The 23109-nt window shown below is 38.0% G+C and overlaps 1 protein-coding gene across 1 annotated transcript in view; it reads right to left on the minus strand.

Moving 5' to 3' along the window:
* Positions 1 to 23109, minus strand: part of CNTN3 (contactin 3) — a 99695-nt gene that overhangs the window by 67620 nt on the left and 8966 nt on the right. The window contains exon 2 of the mRNA XM_071756330.1: positions 6504 to 6639. Within this exon, the coding sequence (XP_071612431.1) occupies positions 6504 to 6558 (55 nt within the window). The 5' untranslated portion in view covers positions 6559 to 6639. The remainder of the gene's footprint in view (positions 1 to 6503; positions 6640 to 23109) is intronic.

The raw sequence follows: 23109 nt of genomic DNA on the forward strand, positions 1-23109 counted from the left end.
ACCCAAAAAAAAAAGCTGGGGAGAGGCTTCTGTCCAACCCACAGCACATGGCAGGAATGGCTGAGAACCTTCCAAAGCACAGGAGACTGCAGCCATGCAGGAAATACCCAGATACTAAATACTAAATTGAGCTACCTATGAAGAAACTTAGCAAAGAGAAGCCCCAAGACACTGGGAGTTACCATCATTCTTTATTAAGTATTTAGACTGTAAATTTAAGCATTCTGTTAGGGGTTACTATTAAATGCTTCCAAGCTCTGCAACCCTTTGGAAAAAAAAAAAGATACTGGAATTGCCTGCTCTATTCTACCATCTTTTAAACTGCACTAGGCAGAACTGCCCAAGTACAGGTGTGCAGCCTTGGTGCTCACTAATATTTGCAAAATTTCACTGCAGGATAAAGCACTTGAAAATTTCTTCTTGGTAATTTATGTAAAAATCAGAATTGCCGCTGGCCAAAACGTCTCCTTCAGATGTAATAAAATCTGTGATGAGTTTAATTAATAACAAAAAAACCCAGCGTTTGTCTTGTTGAAATGAAGCATTAATTGTCTAGAGGTGAGGCTTCAGCTTTAAGGTTAGAAAAAGCAGCTGCTTTCCAATAAAAGGTTTTCTGCAGCTTGGAAGACAAAGAAGAAACTGAGGAGACTCCTTAAAGATATTTAAGCTCTCCCTTCAAAAAGAGTTTCAATATCATGGCATTTTCCACACTTAACTAATTAAAAATTGTAGCTGACAAGAATATGCCCACCATCAAAACACAGACTGCTGCAAAGCCACTGAGCTCAGAGAAAATCTGTTAAACCAACACCACTCTTTTTACCTTTTCATATTTACAAGAGTGATTTTCTTTCTGTCACCAGAAGCACCCATGACATCAAACAAGTCACAAAAAAGCAGGACTCTAGGACTGGTTCCTCATTTGGTAAGTAATTTGATAAGCAAATAAGATTTTCTATCAGTGTAATGAATCTTGTTAGCAATACACAAGCAATCCAAGCTAAACAATTCTGACAGGCACTGGTGGCAGAAGATGCATTTTAAAATCCTGGGCATCCATTTATAATGTACAAAAAGGATATTACTGTTAAAATGCAAACCCATCCTGCTTTATGATCCAGACTGCTCCTGTCTGAATGCTGTAACTCTTAATGAAAACTGAATTTTAACAAGAGCAGCCTCATACTCTGTGATGATAGCCATTTTCTTCTACACAGCAAATGGATCCTCACCCTTATGAAAACTCCAAAGAGCAAAGCAAATCTCTGCAAGTTTCCAAGAGCTTCTTTTCCACAGGAGAAGGTGCTGGTGGCTTTCTGCCAACAACATCCAAGAAACCTACGCTAAGAAATGTTTTTATGACTGCAAACTTATTCCTACATGGGATTAGTTTGAGTAGAAGAACTCACCAGGAACAGATGAATCATTTCCTCACCTACATCAAATCAACCCGTTGATGTTTAGTACATCCCTTGTTTTTAAGAAATACTGAAGGAGTCTTGTGCCTTCAAAAGATGTTTATCTACAAGGAAGCAGGTTTTTTTGCCACAGATGCACATAACAAGGAGAAGAGAAGCATCCCTGGATACTGGATGGGAGACTGAACTCTTACACAAACAGACTGCACATGGAAATGCATAGGTGGAAACCACAGCCATTGCTTGGGTCAGATCCTACAGCAGAAAAATAAACAAACAAATAAATAAATAAATAAATAAAATAAAAATCAGATGCCCCAGACTGATGAGATGATGAGAAAACATCTCTTCTGGGTTTCCAGATCAGTTGCCCAGTAAGGATTTGACAAAGACTCAAGCCCATCTCCAATGACACTGGATGCTAGAATGGACAGGAATATTGTTTACATCTCATTAGTCTTCCAAAATCCCCATATTTGGGATCTATGGCAAGTACAATGGTATTAAAAAGTGACCATATCCCACTGTTTGCAGCAGGATCCCCTTACTGCCTGTCCAGATCTCCATGGGATAGAAGATGGTTCAGTCAGATTTCTGGTTTGATGCTCTACTCTGCCCATGCCCAAGCAAAGGAGACACCTCATTAATTGGTATCCCAGGTGCAGAGAGCCAGGCTTTTCCATTAAAAAGGATATTTCTGCTTTCTTGGCATGACTTAATAGCAGCAATAAATCAGTATGAACATGCAAAGTTTTTTTTTCATGCTCTGGAAAATAAAGAAAGAACAAGAATTATGATTTCCAATTTCATAAGTCTCCTAAACTTAATGCTAATAAAGAGTTGTGGATCTAATGCATGACAACGCTGAGCCTGAGGGTTGAACAGAACCTTTTCTGTATTAGATTGACAAAAAAAATGCATTAAAAAATGAAAATGGAAACAATGAAAACACCTGAATTGACATAAAGACATACATAGAACATGATGTAGTCTTAAACTTAAATGGACTATTAAGTAAGGAATTAGAAGGAAAACCTCCCTGGTGGCAAATTTCAGTGTAAAAGAACCAGGCTTCAATGTCTAAATAGCTCCTGTATTTGTTTGTGGTGTGGTATCTGGTTTGATTTTTTTTTTTTTTTTTTTTTGAGGGGTGGTGGTGAAGGTGTTTGGTTGGTTTTGTTTTTAGCCAGGGCTAGAGGAAAAAGTTTAATGGTAATTTTTTGTTTTGCCTCATTTAGATAAAGTACAGTCAAGACAACATTAGGATGGACATTTGAGGTGGGAACGAGCTGGAAGCAAAAATTAGCAGCATAAATTAGTCCAAGACCTACAGGACTTGCCCTGGACACAGTGTTTGAAATGTGCCCTCTCATCTCCTGAAAAAGGCAAATTCTATGCCTTTAGACACAGTGTGCTCCTTGTTTTATTTCTCTGAACTTCCTCTTTATTCACAACTTTCTTTCCCCTTCATATTCCCTTCCCCTTTTTGGTTTGTTTGTTGTTTGTTTTTGGGTTTTTTTTCCTTCTCTCCTTTCTCTTAGCTCTTCTCTCACTTTATACTAATTTAAAATAAAGCTTCCCAGGAAGAAGGGAGCAGTCAGTTTCAGCAGTATAAACCAACTGAAAACAGGGGAAAATAGTGAGGAAGCAGCAGTCAGTGATGCTGGGGAGGGCTGGGTGAGCAAACACCCCAGGGCTGATGGATGCTGAGCTCCCCAGGGAGCTTTGTCCTTCCCTCCAATAAACTGCAGCAGGAAAATGAAGCCAAAAGCTGTGAGAGCAAGAAGGAAAATCAGGTGCCAGGCAAACTGCAGAGCAGCAGTTTACACACTTAAGTGATTGGTTTGTACCTTAATTATCTCAGATGTTCACCATAGGCACAAGAGCAACAAATCCCAGTTGGCAGCACAAATCCTGCCCTGTTCTGGAAAAAAAAGGAACTGCTATCCAGAGGTCACCAAAGGAGTCATGTTAGGGGTACCTCACCTGGGAGGGGTGGGAAGAAGTCTACAGAAGAGCCAGGAAAAGATAAAATACCCAGAATCAATTCATGGCTCCACCACACCCCATGTCTTACTTCTGTTCATTTTGTTTTGCATCTTTTATTCATTTTTGTCTTTGAAGTTGTTCTTCAGGGTAATTTAAACATAATAACACTAAAGCATGTGGCTTGAAATTCCTATCCTAACAAGGTAGACATTTTCAAACTCCAGATATGTATATGGAGTGCTAAGTAATCACCTTTTTGCTCCCCAAGGTAAAATGGACAAAAAGACAGCAGGATCATTAGTCATACAGATATAACAATACATCAATAAAAAAAACAAACCCCAGGGGCAGTGGTTTTTTTCATTAGATCCTCTCAGTTCCCCACTCTGATGAACTGTGAAGATTGACACAGGCTAAACAAAAAGCAATTCAAGATAGGACACAGCAATAAGGGAACCAGTTTGCAATACATTATCTGTAAGGACAGAGAATAGCAAGGTTTATAAGCCAAGATCAGTAGCATCTCCATTTCTTTAGCTATGATGTCCTTTCCTAACACCAAACTGCAGACAGTTCTTAGAAGAACTGCCTGTTTATAAGCAGAGCATAAGAAAAACTGTTTTCTTGAGACAGGCAGATTAGCAGCTGATCTATCTTAAAGATAGTTAAAAGTAATATTCACAAAATTGTTTAACAACTTGTTTTATATTTACAGTGTGCTCTCACTAAAATCCATCTTGAAATAAATTCAACAACAAGTGGATTTTAGAAGCAGGATGTTCCACTCATAATATTTAAGCCATTGAAGCAAATAGGTAATGTTAACATCAAACATCTGCCCAGGCTTCAAAGAGCAGGAGATCTGTGTGTCAGGATGGAGACCTTTTGAGGGGTTTTGAGTGAGAGGGGTTAAGCAGCTGGAAATGCTCAATTTAGTCTCTTCTGCAAATGACACCTGGCTCAAACTTGTCTCCCAGCATCATTCTTAGTGACAGCAATAAAAGGACATAAGTCAGGGGTTTGTATCACTTATGGGTGCTCAAGGCTTCCAGGAAATCCTGCTCCACCAAACCACCTGGCTTTCTGGCAATGGGAAAAACAGCTTTTTGCTTGGGAGCTTGCTGGTCCTCCAAGCTCCCAACTCCCAAGCATTTGGGACATAAATAAATGGAAGGGAGATGAATTGAAATAGGTGCAAAGAAGGGCTGGCAGAATGAACAGAGGAAGGGGACAGTGTTACTCAAGATCAGAAACCACTTGCATTTCAAATATAAGTAATATTTTCCTTGTTACTGCAAAGGTTATTGAAAATTAAGTATTCTACTAGTAGAGTAACCAGCTGAATAACAAACACTCCTTTATGAGCAAATTCAATGACAGCCAATGCCAACTTCACTATTAAAAATATTGAAATTAGTTTAAGATGTGAACTGATCAATTTGCAACTATCATCATTCCTTTCATACTGTGTTTCTTTCTGCAGTTACATTTCTTTAGCACCAGACATTCATTACTACATTTTTTTCAGGAATTTATTTCCTGGACCTGGTGTTAATATGGCTTAACACAAGAAATCTTCCCATTCACCCTGGATCCTCAAGGCTACCTCTCTCCATAGGAAGCAAAAACAAAAGTTGCTTTCATCTAAGTTGCTTTTAAGTATGACCCAAAAGAACTGAGATGACATGAAATAGAAATGTAAGAAAGATTAAAGGATAAAAAAAAGTCCTTCAACAGAATAGGGGAATAAATCTTTTATCCTTGTAGAAGGTGGTTATGCACTTCTCCACACAAACTACTACCAAGGTCAAAGTATTCTAGGACAAAAATTGAGGGTGTCACACCAATTTCTCCACAGATGTTGTGGCTCATACCCCAAGCAGTTGTTCAGAAGTCTCCAACTAGGGATGGATGCAGCCTCCTCCTCCATTGTACTGCTTAAACACATGAGCAACACCTGAGACATTAGAACTCTGTGGTTCCTAAGAGTCAGCCTAACCTCCTGAGTCTGACTGTCACTTCATGGATTGTACCAAAGGGTCTTTTCCACTTAAAAAAAAAAAAAAAAAAAAAAAAAAAAAAAAAGCACATCCTTGCAATTCAGCACCTCAAGCCCTGACAAGCTGCATTGTCAGGAAAGGAAACCCCAGCACACTGCTCAGCCACAGGACCAAAGTCTCTGCCCATCCCTGCATTAGGGATGTTGCAAATAAAACACCCCTAGTGATAAGACAGGACATTTGACTGACAAGTTTCAATCAGAGCACACACATACACATTACCCTCCTTCCCAAAGCAGAGCTGACTGGGCTGAAGAGGATGCACATTGGTCATCTGGGCACTTTGCCTGCTCTGTGCAACCCTGGTGATGCCAACATGTACCAAAAATCACCAGGAGTCAACCCTTGAGTACAGGACAGGGGCTTCTCCTCTGCCCCTCACACACCTTGGGATGCTCGAGGAGGACCCAGGCTGAATGAGGAGCTCACCAAGAAAACTGAGGGGCTTCTGTGAGCATTGACCTCAGAGAAAGAAAAATTACTCAGAAAGGCTAAAAGGGAAGGAAGGAAAACCAGAAAAGCAGCCCAAGTTCCAAGCAGTGAGAATTAGCTGGGTTATCCTCTGGCACAGCAGGAAAAGCAAACCTCTCAACACTGAACTGGTACAGACCACACAGCACTGCTCCTCATGAATAAACCCATCCTAAAGCAAACCAGGTTTTGAAAAAAAACTGCAGCAATCAATCCCAGATACAGGAAGGATTTAAGCTTTCCAGTTAAAGAAAACCAGGGTGCATCTATTAAATCAGCAGACCTATGATGCTTGCATTGCTGATAACACCCTTCAGGTAGTCCAATATCTTTTCCCTGCTTTGAAAGTATAGCCTTATGTAGCAACTTGGGAGGGCAAAAAGTTATTTTACTGTTAATATTTTCTATCATTTAAGGTAATTATTGCACACTTGGCTTCTAAACTTTACAGGACATTTGCAATTCAAACCCACTGTCATCCAGCTTTCTAAGGGCAGCTGAAATCAGGGACCTGGAGACTTAAGCATAGCTCTAAACTGGAAGTAGAGAAGTTGTAAATTATTACCTCCAAGACAGCCAACAAAAGACAGCAGGAAGAGCTGTGTCCACAGCAGCAGCATCTTCAGTCACTCAAAATTCAGTAATTCTGGCTCAGTCTCAAGTGAACTGTATGTTTAGTCTTCCAGGTGGCAAGGATTAACCTGTTAAAAGAACAAACAGAAAACTGAATCCCATGATGATCCCCAAGAACTGGCTTCCTTGTTAATGCACTTTTTAATAAATACAAAGGTGACAGAACCTCATGTTCCACTTTTTTTCCTGTGACTTAACCCTCACCAGAAGGGCACATATATGGGTGTATCTATGAGGAATGGATATGAGGGTTTAGAAGCTACAGAAATGAGCAGCAGCAGAGCTTACAAATAAATTGGTTTTGTAGTTCCAATGAGTTTCTTTGTAAAAAAAACCAGTTGTTTTAAAGGAAGAGAGTACATGAGGTGCAATCACACACAAAGTGGAGCAGTTTAATGCATTTGTAACAACAGCTTGCATTGCACTTGCCTCACACACACCCAGCCAGCAACCATCTGAACATGTGCAAGGACTGATTTCATTAAAGCCACATTAACTTGATACTTTCTGCTTTCTGTACTGGATCTGTACTCAATATGCATAACAACATTCTAAGGGTTTGGAAAGGAAAACCCAGCAACCAAAAAAAAAACCCAGCAGTGAGCCCACTGCACTAAGTGCATCTGGTACAGTGACAACTCCAAACTAACAACTTCCTAACTTCCATTGCCACCTTTTTTAGTGGCTAAAAGATCAGTTTGCCAAGCTCTGCTAGCCTGGGTATGACACTGGTGATTTATTTTTTTCCTAAAAACATCTTGACAGTTGATGTTTTGAAGTTTCTTAAGGGAGAAAGGCAGCTGGGCAAAATCTGAGGTTCTGCAACACACAGCCAGGACCAAATGGTTCCATCTAAAAGTAGACTCCAGATCATTCCCAGGAATATTGAGGCCAAGCAAGAAGCCAAATCCAAGATGTCTGAACCTGATTTTTCCATGTGAACTCTGTTTCACTAATAGCTGAAAAAGTTTGATAAAAAACAATGGAAATGCTAAATTAATTTGATTTTGTTCTTTAAGAGCTCTGGGCAAAGCAGAACTTGATAGATCCATTTCAGATGAGAAAAAAAAAAAAAAAAGTGCTTTGGTAGAAACTAAAAAAAAAAAATGAAAAGTTCTATATGTGGGCATAGAAGTGGTAAGGCATCCCAACTTCTGCCTGCATTGTATTCTTAATAAATATTAATATCTAAAAGACAGAATGATATTAACCACCCAGCTAAGTTTGAGAGTTAAATTAATTGAAAAATTTCATTTTCTCTCTGTTCTCTAAGATTTTGCTTATCTGGGATCTATCCTTGGATACCAAAATTTAATTTTTAAAAAAATTACACTTAAGTGTTCAAACTTACAGAAGAAGTAAAACTTCTCCTGGTGCTAACAGGTCAGTTCTTCCCAACAAAGAGGAAAATTCAGACACTCATGGATTTTACACCAAGCAGACATCAAAGTGTAAAATCCTACAAGTTTTCTCTCAATTCATTGTGAGCAATGGCCTTCCCCTTAAAGAACAGAAGCTAAAAGAGGTTTTATTCTGCTGACAGCATCCCCAGGTGCTGCCAAGAGGTACTCAATGGGTTGCAAAGCCCAAGCCCCACCAGGAGATCCTTGTCCTCCCTTTGGACACCTCTGTCAAGCTGGAGGATGGCATTAGGCTCTTTATAGACTCAGTGAATATTTGTCACTGCAGGAAACTCATGGCTTTGAAACTGCTAAAAAAAAAAACAAAACAAAACCAAAAACCACAAAAAAAAAAAAAAAAAAAAAAATTATCATTTTTTTAGAAAAATTGATCCCCAAAAGGTAAAAGACAAAAATCCATTACATTATTATATTCTATTCTACTAGAAATTAGAATCCATTATATTAGAAAAAGAAACATTTTATTGCAGTGAGTTGTTTTTCACAATATACAGATGCCAGTTATCTAGCACATGGAAATAATCCCCAAAACTGTTCCCTGGCCAATGCAGGATTCAAAAAAATCAAATGACAATGCTGATTTTGGTTTTGACAGCACTCTCATGTTCAGAGCTCCTGGATAAAACTTATTTTTCAGATAATCCACATTCAGAAAGAGGCAAGAAGAGAACCAAAAAAAAAAAAAAAAAAAAAGAGTCCAGTTCCTTGCCATTTGATTGTAATTTTTCAAACATGTCACACTTAAAAAACACAAGAGTATTGTAATATTTATTGTAATATTGATGGCAAAGAATGATTTTGCCTTCCCCTCCATTTTGCAGAAACAAAGGAGCAGATCCAAAACATTATTTTGGTGCACTTGGAAATAAATGGACTTAAACTCCTTCCACAGAAATTCAGCACTTTGTAAGGAAAGGCCAGAAAGAATAAAAACATGATGGCAAAGGAATAAAGGGAGTAATACCCCCAGAAGAGGTAAAAGGAAATAAAAAAAACTTATTTTCTAAAGCTGAAAACTTTTCAGTATTAGAGAGTGCTCTGGTTTCAGGAGGAGCCAAAGATATATTTCAAAACAGTAAGAAAGAAAGCCTGTGAAGTGCTCTGAACACACCAGGAAAAACCAACAGATCCAGTTCCTTTATTACACAGTTCTTTGACTTCCAGAGAAAAGTAAATTCTCCTGAGTTCCTCTGAGAACTCTGTTGAAGAGAACCAGAGGAGAGTGGAGAAAAAGAAACCACCAGCCAAACAAGCTACACAGGTTGAAAGAACACAGGTATTAAAAAAAAAAAAAAAAGAAAAAAAGAAAAAAAAATAAAGAAAAAAAATAAAGAAAAAAAAATAAAGAAAAAAAATAAAGAAAAAAAATAAAGAAAAAAAATAAAGAAAAAAAATAAAGAAAAAAAATAAAGAAAAAAAATAAAGAAAAAAAATAAAGAAAAAAAATAAAGAAAAAAAATAAAGAAAAAAAATAAAGAAAAAAAATAAAGAAAAAAAATAAAGAAAAAAAATAAAGAAAAAAAATAAAGAAAAAAAATAAAGAAAAAAAATAAAGAAAAAAAATAAAGAAAAAAAATAAAGAAAAAAAATAAAGAAAAAAAATAAAGAAAAAAAATAAAGAAAAAAAATAAAGAAAAAAATAAAGAAAAAAAATAAAGAAAAAAATAAAGAAAAAAATAAAGAAAAAAAATAAAGAAAAAAAATAAAGAAAAAAATAAAGAAAAAAATAAAGAAAAAAATAAAGAAAAAAATAAAGAAAAAAAATAAAGAAAAAAAAGAAAAAATAAAGAAAAAAATAAAGAAAAAAAATAAAGAAAAAAAAGAAAAAAATAAAGAAAAAAAATAAAGAAAAAAAATAAAGAAAAAAATAAAGAAAAAAAATAAAGAAAAAAAATAAAGAAAAAAAATAAAGAAAAAAAATAAAAAAAAAAAGAAAAAAAAATAAAGAAAAAAAGAAAAAAAAATAAAAAATTGTTGTTTCTCCCTTCAAAATTAGCCACCCAAAACCTATGCACTTTGAGATAATATAATTTAGCAAGTGATGGACAAGAAAGTCTGAAAGAAATAGGAAGTTTGGGAAATGTAACTTTACTCATCGACCTTAATTTTTAATACCCAGAACCCAGTGTAAGAAGCAGTATTTCCCCAAAGGTCTAACTTTTATTTTTACATAGAGAAATGGAACTTGTCAAATCTGGCTGACAAGTCCAAGTTAAATTTTGAGTACGAGCTGGAGGAATTTGTAGTGTGACTGAGTATAATTTAATCAGATTTCTGGAACTCGGGAGAGCTACACAGACTCAGAACTTATTTTTCTCTCTGATCACAAACCACAGAACAGAAAATAAACTGATGTACTGACACTAGAGGTCAGCATCTCTTAGCAAAGGGAAAGAATTATTACAACCTCATCTTGATAAATTATGGGATTAACACTGTACTTAATGATAAAAGTCATCTCCACAGGGCACTGTAAAAATGAGATGCACTGATTAGTGTGCAATACCCCTCAGCAAATTCAAGTAGCCCATTACTATTTTTGTGGGGAAAAAAAAAAAAATCATTTGAAAATATCCCTCTCATTTTCCTCAGAATGAAATTACTCGCTGGGGAAAATTACCCAATTTACTTTGTTTCAAACAAGCACACCTACAGCACGGGGAGCTCTTTGCTTTCACATCACTAAACCAAGCTTCTGTCTTTTTTAGTCCATCTAGTCTGACAGCAACCATGAGGAAAATGGTCTGGTTTTGGAAAAATTCTTTTTTAAAAAAAATTTTTTTAAATGCTACAGTCATACCCCTTTGAAAATGAAAAATAAAATAAATTAAAAAAAAAAAAAATCAATAAGGCAACTATACAAGTACTACACTTGCAGATAATTTATCCTGCTCATCCTTCTGGAATACCAGCTGGTCTCTACATTTTGTTTGGATACCACAATAGTCCAGGTCACTGGGATCTCTCTCTGCTGAGATGACTTCAAATAAGAAGTCCTAAAGTTATGTGGAAACATCAAATCAAGGGCAGACTTATTAAGAGCCAGAGCTGACCACAGATAATATTTTTTTTCAAGTTTTTTAAAGCAAATTACATGTTTTATTTGTTCCACTGACACACCTGTGGTGCCAGCTGAAGATGAGCATCTCTCCTTTCCCAGCTGCCAGCAGGGCTTTGTGTCACTTGTAGGAAATAGTTATTGCATCTCTGACACCACCCCACAGCCCTGTTTACCTCAGATTAAGGTATCCAAGTAATTTCATTTTTACAGACTGGAAAGGCTTAGAAAAAACAACACACAGAGGAAATATTGAATATTTCAGGGCCCGTACTGGCAGCATGAAAGAAATACAAATGTATGTAACATCCCTGAAAGATTGTGAATAAATAAGAATTGACCAGGAAAGAACAATAACAGAGTTAAAAATCCTGTTAAGCAAAACTGGGGCTTGTTCCAAAAAGTTGAAAATGGTGCTCCAAGGAAAACTGAGGTTTCTCTGAGTCCTTTGGGGTCTCATTAGGTCTTTGTTCCAGAGCTCCATGGTAGCACCACTCATTAGCAAGCAGAGAGCAGTTGTGAGGCTGCCTGTGGCTCTTCCTCAGCCTTCCCTGTCCCTACAGGAATACCAACAATAGAACAATCTTCCTGATGAAGTTGGACAGGAAGCAGAAAAAGGAGGAAGAAAGTTTTAGAGAAACTTCATCAGTACCAAGCACTAAGCAAGATTCAAGTCACCCAGTGTGTCATTAGCAGAGATTTAGTTAAAAGCAGCATTTCTAACAATTAAATCATAAAAAAAACCTTAAAATAGAATAGCCAGCACTTGTTCTGTGGGGTTTTATTACAACTCCTCTTTTCTCACTGCATGTATTGACCCTTTCAACCACAGCCCCCTGCTTCAGCTGCCCATCCACCCTTGGCATTTGATCTAAATCTCTCAGGAAGACAGAAAACACAGGGGTTTGGGCTCACAGAGCATCTCCCCCAGCCCTGCAGTTATTTCAGTCCCTCCTTTTCCCACTGGAGCAAAGAACATTTGTAGTAATTGAATAACCACTCTGCCTGTATAATAATCTTTATACACTGGCACACAGCATCTCTGCTCTCTTATTCTTCACCACACTGAGGTCCTCTCGGAATTCACCATCAGTTTCACTGAACTCAGCACCTCCAGTTATTCCATTTAAGTTAGAACCCCTAAGTAAGCTGAACCCTTTACCACAGGGAGCTATTCCATGCCAATAAAAGGTAAAGTTACAAAAAAAAAAAAAAAAAAAAGAAGATAATTAAGGAATGACAGACATTTACCTTGAAGTCCTCGGGAATGCTACTCTATTTTTTTACAAAAGGTTGATTTTTTTTTTTTGATTTTTTTTTTTTTTTAATCCTTCCTGGTTCCCCAAATACAACTCATCCCTTTCCATTGCATACATAATTTCACTTGGATATTCCTTGGCCAGAAGCAAACTGATTTGTACATCTCACCTTGTCCCAGCCAGCACTAACATCACCTCCTGCAGGCCATGGGGGGGTTGAATGAGGAGGCTCCAAGGGTTATTTTTCCACAGCCATTTGTCAGCAGCTCTCTCTTCATCAAAATTTTAAGAGCCTGCAGAATTTCCAATAATCCCATAGCTCAGAGTAATAACATCCAACTCAAACAGCAGTTCAGTAGCTGAATGTGTCATTCTCCCTCAGCTTTCTCCCCTGCAGAAGTGCAGTATCTACATAAAATCCACGGATACCTGGATTCATGACACTCATCCTGCCCTTGAATAGGCTTCAAATCCCAGAAACTGGAATTCAGGGAGTTTCATTTACCTGAAGTGAGGAATCTAGAGAAATGCCAGAGTAATAACAGACTGCATTCTGCAAAAACAAAATGGAAAAAAAAAAAACCAAACCATAATCCCCAAACATTTCCTGAAGTCTTCCCTCAATATAGAATAAAAAAAGTAATCAAATAACAAAACAATCCCAGCCACAGACAGACCATTAAATGGCCTCAGAAAAAAACCTGTCAATCCACTTTAAAAGTTGTGAAAATGTGTTAATCTGTTACAACTCAAATGCACATAACAACCACCAACAAAATTTGCACTAACAAGTCCCTGTGTTTCACTACCTGGAACAGATTTTCAACCTTTTCCAGATAAAAAAGTTACTCTGCTTTAAGGAGTTTCTTGTAACCAATATTGCTGCTCTTGCTCCCCAAAATTATTAATGAAAATGTACATTCTAGTCTTCCACACTAGAGGGGACACTCCATAAATTCCATATTTTAATCCAAATAAAATGAGAATTTCAATTGTGACATACAAGAAACTCCTGAAAACATAAAAATCACTTCAGTTGGAAAAGATGAGAAAGCATTCTGTGCCTGACAGCTTTGTAGCTGAGAAAATAAACAGTCAGTACATTCCAGAGCTGAAAAAAAAATATAGATTTTGTAGGTTAAACAGTAAATGTTGCTACCTCTGTGTGTATATACACACATTTTTACACACAGCCATACCTACAGCTACCTATATATGCACAGAGCTAAAAGACAGATCTATGTAACAACCTAATGCTGTATATTAAGCAGACAACTGCAGAAAAATCCCTCTCATGTGCCCACAGGAGAAATTATTCTATTTTAGTGGCATTTTTATCATAGACATAGCTCAACCAGGCAAGGAATCCTCAATGTATGGCCATGTCTTTTAGTTCCCTACCCCAAACTTACAACACAGCCAGAGTATGGCATTAATCAGACATTTCCCAAAAAAAGCAATAGTTACTGTCTTGGTTCTGATGGAGAAGGAAAAAAAATTTCTGAGAGAGAGGTGAGGACAAGACTCTGGAATTGCTCAGGCTCCACCTGCACCAGGTACCATCAGGATCTTGTGGCTTCCAAAAATCCATCCGGACTCAGCTTTGCTTTTAAATTAAAAAGCTTCCAAGATTTTGTATTTTAAAGGTTTTAATTACACATTTTAATGCAGACTTTCCTGGCCAGTTTACTCAGAGTGAAAAAGGGAGCCTTTCCTATAGTTTCAGAGGTCTGACGAGCTAGAGGATTTTTCCTCTTGTTGAGAAGTCAGTTCAGAAAAAAACATCATCCAAAAGATCTTCCTTTTTGTAGGGACATTTGGAAGGTGCTAAGGGATGCTCCTTTAGGTTTTCATCACAAAGCCTTACACATGGGTTTGTTGGGGTTTTGTTTCTCCCTCTGAGCAGAATCAATCCTAAAGGAAAGGATGAGCTCCTGGGTCAGAACCCACAGGGTTTTTTTCTACCTCTCAGCCAGGGAACAGAGGAGAAAGCCCAGAGGTGAACACAGGGGATGCTTTCTTGTTTTGCTTTTTTTTTTTTCCAGCTCTTACCATGGTGGGCAAGGGTGAGGGGTCCCAGGTTTTGCTGAACTCGAAGTAAAATCCTTCTTTTTCAAGTCAGCATCTCTTGAGCACACAACTCTTCAAAGCAATCTACACATGCCAGACAGATTTTGTTGAAACTTCAACACTAAGCACTTCAAATGAAGTGGTTTGAGTGGGGAAGCCAACAGCAACCAGGTTTCTCTGGAGAGTCTGCTGATCCAAAGCACCCTTCAAGCTGCTGGAGATGCTGGGTCAAAGCTCCCACAGGATTTGGGATCAAGCCATCTCACACAGATGAAGGTAAAAACAGAGGGAAAAAAAAAATCAGTGCTGGGGGAATGTGGCCTTGATGCCCTGGGACATCACCCCTGAGCTGAAGGAACAGCCCTATCTCCCCACATCCTCCAGCCAGGACACAGCTTAGTTGTAACAGGAAAACTAATTCCCAAGAAATAAGATTTCAAAGGGGAAAAAAAAATGTATCCATACTTCAAGCATACAGGTAAAAAAAGGGGAAAAAGTTAAAAAAAAAAAAAGTTTTTTTTAAATTTTGTATACAGCTTTACCAGCCTTTTCTTATCCTTCCAAAATATCTATAGGCTGGGAATAGGGGAGCTAGATAGAAGAGTTCAGCAATTTTAGCAAGGAACTGAGCTCCAGGAGATATGGCCACAGGTACCCTTAATCTATCCTGTCTGTGATTATCTCACTTGAAGTCACATGCAAGAAAATAATCCCCTGCAGCACAGAGCACTGATGTGAAAGGAAACAGAAGCTCAAAGTCACAGCTGAATGGTTAGAGCTGAACCCATTTCAGTACTTTTTTTTTTTTTTTCCCCTTTCTATTTCTTATTTGAGACCAAGGCAGCTTAATCTTCATTGATGTCTATGAAGTTTCACTTTTAAAGTTATTCAGCCCAAGAGACTTTCCTGTCTTGTGAATAGAAATAAAATGCTCAAATATTTTATGCAAAGTTTTGGTTTTTTTTTTTTTTTAAACAGAAACTAGGGGATATTGCCTTAAAACTTGAATACTGCATTTCAACCAAATTTCAAACTAGTAGCAGAGATATTAACCCCAAAGTGAGATTATAACAGGAAAAAACACTTAAATTGAACTAGCAGGCAGAGTAGTGCCCCTTGGAGAATATGATAAAGCTGTTACAGATGTTCAGCTGATTAGAATGGCTGATTAGCTTGTACATGAGTGTGCTGCTGAACAGAATCAAACCATTTTATGGTTTCTATTAAAACCACAGAAAGTGATTCTTTTAATTATTATATTTATTTTAATAGAACACTTCTCCCCCTCTTCCCACTCCTCACTTTCTCCCCAGTTAATGTGTGCAAGAAGTAACTGCACTTGACCTCTGGCTCCAAAAAGCAGAAATGAGCAAGAGGTGGTTTGGAGCCCAACAGCTGGGAATCCTCTCTTGTCCTTCCCATGGACCAAGGCCTCATGTGCAGGCTAAAAAAAATAAAATAATAAAAAAAAAAATATCTTCAATTATCAGTACAAGGTTAGATGTGATAAAGACAACATTGGGTAAGTTTGACAGCTTTGGTTAAAAAGAAAAAAAACCAAAAAACAACAAACCTAAGAAACCTGCAAGGAGCAAAGAGCTACAGTGAGATAACATCCAATGGCCATGATCTAGGAGTATCTCAAGTACTGAAAAAAAAAAAAAAAAATCAATTTCTTGACTTAGGAACTGAATTCAAAATTAGGAAATCTGTCTGACATAGGTTCCCAAAACCATGGAAGAAGATGGGGAGGGAGGTTAATTGGTTTGTAAAGTATTTAGAGAACCTTGACAAAATGCCTCTGTAGGAAAACAAACCTGCAGAAGAGTTATACAGAGAGAGAGAAAAAACAGAGTTTGCATAATGGAAAGGGATGCAGAAACAACAACAAATTTAATTTTTGAGGTTCCAGGAGTCTTATTTCATCCTAATTATAACCTGGTTTTGAGATCACTCATGGTGACAAAGCAAGTTTGAATTTCAGCTTCAAATAACCTACACATTAACTAAACTTGGAGCTTTGCTAACAAAAAAAGCTTCACTTCCCAAATATCACCTCCCCTTTTCTTCAGATAGAGGAATAATTCTTTTCTGCTGTGTCCAACAAGAAAGAAGCAACAAGCTCCAGCTGCCAAAGATGCTGTTTTTCTTTTGGATCTCCAAGGTTCACTTCATGTCTTAATGCACATGGCATTGCTCTCACTATTAATCCTGTAATACAGGCCAAAAGCACCTTTACAGAAATGACCTCAAACTGGATTCATAATTCTTTAAGAACCAATAAACCCACTGGACCTGGAAGCTCAGCCCTTCTGCACTGAGCTGCAAGCAGCCAAGATGTTTTTATTCCCTGGAAACTGTTTAGATAGATTAACAACATAGCTGTGTTTTGAGCCAGAAAAGGGGAAAAAAAGGCAGGAAGACACCAGAAACCCTTTATGAACAGTTAGAGACACGTTGTGGGACTTCTGTCCATGACTGAATTGGTTTCATGTGCTACAGACAAAGGAGCAAAGGGTTCTGGGCAGCCAGCACAAGAGTTTTGGGGTTTTTCTATTCCTCCAAGAACCTAGAGGAGCATCCCTTAGCACCTTCCAAATGTCCCTACAAAAAGGAAGATCTTTTGGATGATGTTTTTTTCTGAACTGACTTCTCAGCAAGAAGAAAAATCCTCTAAGAAGAATGAAGCAACAGGTACCCAAAAATCATACCAAATGGGTTCTTACTCTTCCTCACAGGGAGAGGTTATTTTAAGTTGAATGTGAAAATTAAATAGTTAGATACATGACATATGGCACAAAATACACTGCAGTAACTGGAATATTTGTGACACCTCATAATAGAGAACAGGGAAGGTAAAAATTGGTATTTATGATGCAACAGACCCTTTTACAACATATTTTAAATGCCTTTAAAAGATTCCATTAAAACAAGAACAAAAAATACAAATTCATCTACAAAAAAAAAAAAAAAAAAATTGTACAGGACTACCTGGATCTGTGCCTGCAATGCACACATTAAACTACAAAAAGAATTTTAATTCTTCAAAGGCTTTTGGAGCCTTTTTTGACTAAGTCCATTACATTCACCTGACCACACACAATGAGTCCAGGAAAACAGAATTTTTCAAAGCCTAATATTCAGAGGAGCTTTCAAGACTTCTTTCATATTCCAGTAACATTAATTGCATCTACTTATATTTGACATAGTAAGGAGGAAGAATATTGTAATACAACTTTGTCAATTGAAGAAAAAATCTTGCTGGGTTTTTATTTCTAGAAGCACTAGCTGTTTTTTAGTTAGAAAAGTGGAAAGTATGAAAAACACATCCCAGTGTGACAAAAGAAGGGTTGCTTAGATGTCTTCTACAGAACAGAGAGAAAACTTGAAGAATTTATAGGAATAATACATCACTCAGGAGGTTTTGCAAAGGAACCAGCTAAATAACACGAATACAAAGCATGCCCAGAATTCTTGCTGCCTGAATTTGTAAATTAAACAGGGTCTGGAGCCAACCCTGCAGGACATAGCAAAGTAGCTGGGCCAGGCAGAGAGAGGAACCAGCTCTGCTGAAAAGAAGCTGCAGAGAGACAGAGCCCACCAGGCTCCTTGCTCCATCCTCTGGGTTACTGGGACATCCATCCAAACACAGAGTGGGACTCTGCATGGGAACTCTGAGACTTGGATAGGGATGGCAAAGGCACTTCTAAGATAACTGAGAAAAAAAATCATTGCTATTTCTGCTACTGAAAAAAAAAACCAACCCCCCCCCCCCAAAAAAAAAAACAAACAAAAAAACCAAACCAAAACAAAAAAACCCCCAAAAAACACCACCAAAAAAACCCAAACCAAAACGAAAACACACAAAAAACCCCAAAACACAGCAACACTTTTTTACTACCCCCAGGCTGTTATGGGTTAAAATTAACATCTGTAAAGTGTGAGTTGCATCACTGCAACCTTCATCTTTTGCAAATAAAACCTGACATTCTGCTCCCTGCTCCAACATCTCTATCTCAGCTTCTCTTCACCTGCTACTCCAGTCACTATGCAATACTTATTTACAGGAAGCACAGGGTAAATTAAGCCAAGAATCTTTCTATTATCACCTTAATTAAACTTATTGGACAAGTCACCAAGTCTGCTGGAAAGGAAAAATGTGAATCTTTACAAATAGAGAATTGAGGGAATTTTAACTCAGAAGTGCTTATTCCTCAGACTGATGCTCTTTACATTTTTCTGCAAATGTGGTGCAGGGACCCACAGGCTGGGGGAAGACTCCTTTATGTTAAAGCATTGCAAAGGGTCATAAGGATCAAGGAGATTTTTTTTCTCTCTCTGCAGGTATCCTAGCAAAACAACCAAGAGAAAATAATGTGATTATACCCTTCCAGATGATGTGGTTTGCATCTATAAATTCCAAGCCTGGGATTCTTAAAAAAAGGCACTGTAGAGTTATCTGCTGGGAAGAAAATATTCTTGAACAAAAAAGGGAAAATATCTTCATGTCCTTTGTGATGTGTATGCTTAAGAATTGCTTGTAATTTTTACACTATAGTGCAACAAGCTCCAGGGAACAGATAAAAACTTCAACCACAGGAGTATCCAATGTTCCCAGAAGGGAGCCTTTACCAGATGAAGAGTTAAGGGGATCCAAGGACCCAAAGCAGAACTTGTGCCTGTTCTGTGTTAAGCCACTGAAATTCCATCTCAGGATGAAAACAGAGTGGGGAAAACTTCAAGCTGAATCTCACCAAACTTTACTATAGTTTCCCAACAGTTTCACATGGTTTATTGATTTATTTTTTTTTTTTAAGGCACAACTGTGAGTGTAGTCTGGGAGCTTTTCGTTCTTCCAGGGTAACATACAGCCATGAGCAGTTAACTATGCAAGTTACTGAAATCTTTACCATGAGGATGTTCAGATGCTGGGGGAAGAAAGGATTGTATGTTAAAATAGCTGAACAGCAGGATGCATGAGGTGCTGGAGCTTCCTTAAGCTTCTTAGCTTCAGATAAGGAGCTTATGCAACTTTCTCAACCCTGGAGTACCTTCAGCAAGTGATATCAAACCAGTTTTAAAGTTACACTTGGAACAGATGCCTCTTGAGTACTGAAAGTACTCTCATTCTGCCTTCTTACCAGTGAAAGAAGCCAAAAAAAATCCTACAACCCCTCCTAAAAATAATAAAAATAATACAATTATTTAAAAAAATCACACGCCCCACACAAAAAGCCAGGGACACAGTAGTACAGGAGGCAAGTCCCACACTTGGTTTTTGTTGATATTTAAATAGGACATTACAGAACATCTTACCAATGAAAGCCAAAAAAATCCTACAACCCCTCCTACAAATAATAATAATCATCATAAAATCATTTGAAAATCACACACCCCACACTAAAAGCCAGGGACACACTGGTACAGGAGGCAAGTCCCACACTTGGTTTTTGTTGATATTTAACTTCCATGATACAGAACATCCCCAAAGCCTCTGAGCTTTGGCAGCACCACTAAAAAATTGTTTTATGATATCTAAGTGTAGCCTGACTACAAAGAAGCTGCTCTGCAGTCATCTGGAAATCATTGTGGGAATGAATACAGCTACAGCAAGATATTCTAGTCAGAAAGCAGCCTCACAGCAAGTTGTTAGGATTTTTCAGCTGAACATAAACCAAGCAACCCACATGGAGCTAGTCAAGAATATTCTTGGCAAAGCACAGGCACAAGGTCAAAACTCTAAGGTTTACAACCAGACGTGATTAACTTCCAGCAAAGCTGGGACTTGAATTAATTCTGATCCACTAACAGACACAGCACTGCTCTTGGAAGCTGCTGAAGAAAACATGGAAAAAGCTGAGAAAGAAGCCCAGCATCCTTTTCTGGGCCTTCTGGGGTGTTATCAGGTGTCCCTGTCACCACTTCCAGAGGAAACATAACAAGGGTCAAACACCAGGCAAAGGCACAGAACCAGAGTGGATGCACAGGAGATGAACCTCAGAGGGGCTGGAAGCCCTTACCTCTCCAACCAGGGACTCCTGGGGCTGTGATTTTGAAAAGGATGGTGTGTTTCTGGATGACATTTCACTCATTTCAGCTGTTCTACAGAAAACAGACTTGCAGAAGGGTCTTCTGGTCTACAAGTGCACCTGATGAAATATTGGAGCCTTCTCTGAATTTTGGTGTGCAAGCCACAGTTATATCGTAGGGAAGAATTTACAACAAAACAAAATGGCAAGAAAAATCCACAATCTTTTGTTCTCTGAAGGAGAAGAAGGGAAAAAGCTTCTTCATGTAGAAGCCACAGAAGAATATCATGGTTTGACATACCACTTCTGTTTGATTTTAAGCTTATCAAAGAAAAGGATGCTTGAGTAGACTAAACTGCAGCTTTTAAAGCATTAGAAATACAGCTCTTCACCTGAGCCAGACAAATTTTTATTTTCTTTAGCAATACAGTAGCAAAGATAATCAACAGGAGAGCCAAAATTCAATAGCAGCAACAATTAGAGTGAGAAACTGATAAACTGCAAGATCCATAAACAGCTTAAGCTAAACATCTAACAGGATATATACAGCCATGTCACTAATTGTCTTTGATTCTTTTTCCAGCTTTCTGTTCCTTACTTCTTCCACTATCATTTCAACATAATTCTTAGAACAAGATGTGAGAGAATCAACACAAGGAACATGAGGAAGCAGAACCTCAAAAGTGAGGGGGGGAGGAGGAAATTAACACTGGTTCACATTAATTTATTTACTTCTTGGACAAAAACTAGCTTATTCAGGTGTAGAAAAGAAACAAGCAAACATCCAAGAATGGGAGAAGTCTTACACATAAGCACCCTTTATCTTGTCAAGAAGAAAGCCATCTCAGAGCATCTCATGGCAGCTGATTGGAACAGAGCTTACTGGGGCTGTGAACACCAGCACTGGGCTCCAGGGAAGCTGTCACCCATCCCAACCCAACCCTAATGGCAAGATCTTCCGCCTACAACCACAGAAGGGTTTATTTTTCATTGGTGGGAGAAGTTCAGCACACAAATAAAGGGCTTTTTGGATGTCACTAAAGATGCACACTAATCTGTTCCTGAAACCATCACTGTGCAATCAATATTCTTTACCCAGAGAAGATGAACATTGCTTAAAAAATATATTTCAGTGCTTAGAGAGGGAATGCACAGTTGGAAACCTCACATGGGGAACTCCAAACCTAATGAGCTCGAGTTCTGGGCTTTCCTTACATTTCACTGCTTTGAAACCTGAGGCTTTGGTTCCCTGGCTGCTGTTTCAGCAGCAACACTGACTTAACCTCTGCCCTCAGCTACTTCTTCACTCCTTGGGTGATGCCAGCACAGTTTTGTCAGACCTGCAATGAAGAAAGTCAAAGAGATGCAGGCTAAATTAAAAAGGTTATTAAGGAGATGGGTGACTTGATCCTCTGCGTGGCTCCTTAACTCAAGGATTAGGGCTTGGAAAGAGCTGTCACTTCAGCATCTCTGTTTTCACTCATTATCCCAGAAAATCTTTCAGCCCTAGAAAGGATTAAACAGTTTATATAAATTACTTCTAGTCTTAACTCTCTTTCCTTCCTTCCTGGCTGCTGCATTAGTTTTGTTTATCCACGTTCTCTTCTGCAAGCTTTAACTTGGCTTTTTATCCTGTAAACCTTTGACTACACATAAAGGAGACTTAAAAACTTCTCTGCAAAACAAGTGGCAAAAGCTCCAAGTGACACAGCAATGAAGCACACAGATCTGCATCAGAGCTTTTATAAAATTTCACATTTTATCTGCCAGTTAAGCCACACATTAGTTACTAAAGGAAGTTTTTTTACTTATAAACGGGAGAAAAAAAACCTGCAAAAATCAAGCAAATCAAGCTAGGAGTCTGTCTTTGAACTTACCTGGTGATCCTGTTTGCTAAAAGCTGATGGAGATCCCACTAAAATCCTTCCAAGGGGCTCCCACTACACATCCTGGAGGTATTGCTCAGCAGTGCTTGTGGATTTAAACCACTATACACAGCAGCCCAGTTCACAAGATCCAGGTGTTGGAAGGTACATTTGGAATAGATAATCAGATATTAATATTCACCTACTGGCTTGAACTGTGCTCTGAGGGAAAGCTTCAATTTCCTTTATCTTCTGGCTTCAAAGTCAACAAAGCACTTAAAAATCCTGAATAAATTACACCCACTACTCTTTCCAAGCCACTATGCTAACAGATGAGTCAATTCAGGTATTTACATGCCCTCTCATAGAAAAAAGGAGAGAAAAAGCTACAAAACCCACCCTTCCCACTGGACCACTCAAAACAGATACTTATTTTCATACATCTTATCTGTACGGTCAGAAAACACACTCCATGTATTTAGTCAACACAAGCCAAAATTAGGACAGATGGGAAGGAAAAAAGTTGGAGCAGGCACTAGTGTATAACAAATGCCAATTCCTGTACAAAAACATTAGGAGTTTTCCTAAAAAGCCAGATGCAGACCTGGATGGCCCAGAAGTCAGCATCAGTGCTGAAACCCAAGGCATCTTTTAAAGGTGGCAAAGTCACTCTCATCAATCAACATTTAAATATATTCCCCTGTGACACAGCAGAAATGTTTCCAATGCAAAGCTTGTCGTTTTAACCACTCTAAGGCAACATATTATTAAATCTCAAGGTTAAAAGGAAATTTAACTGAGATCATTAGCAGTTTCACTGTATGGACCAGTGAAAT

The sequence above is a fragment of the Heliangelus exortis genome, chromosome 12 (assembly GCF_036169615.1).
Source record: "Heliangelus exortis chromosome 12, bHelExo1.hap1, whole genome shotgun sequence".
Taxonomy (NCBI): domain Eukaryota; kingdom Metazoa; phylum Chordata; class Aves; order Apodiformes; family Trochilidae; genus Heliangelus; species Heliangelus exortis.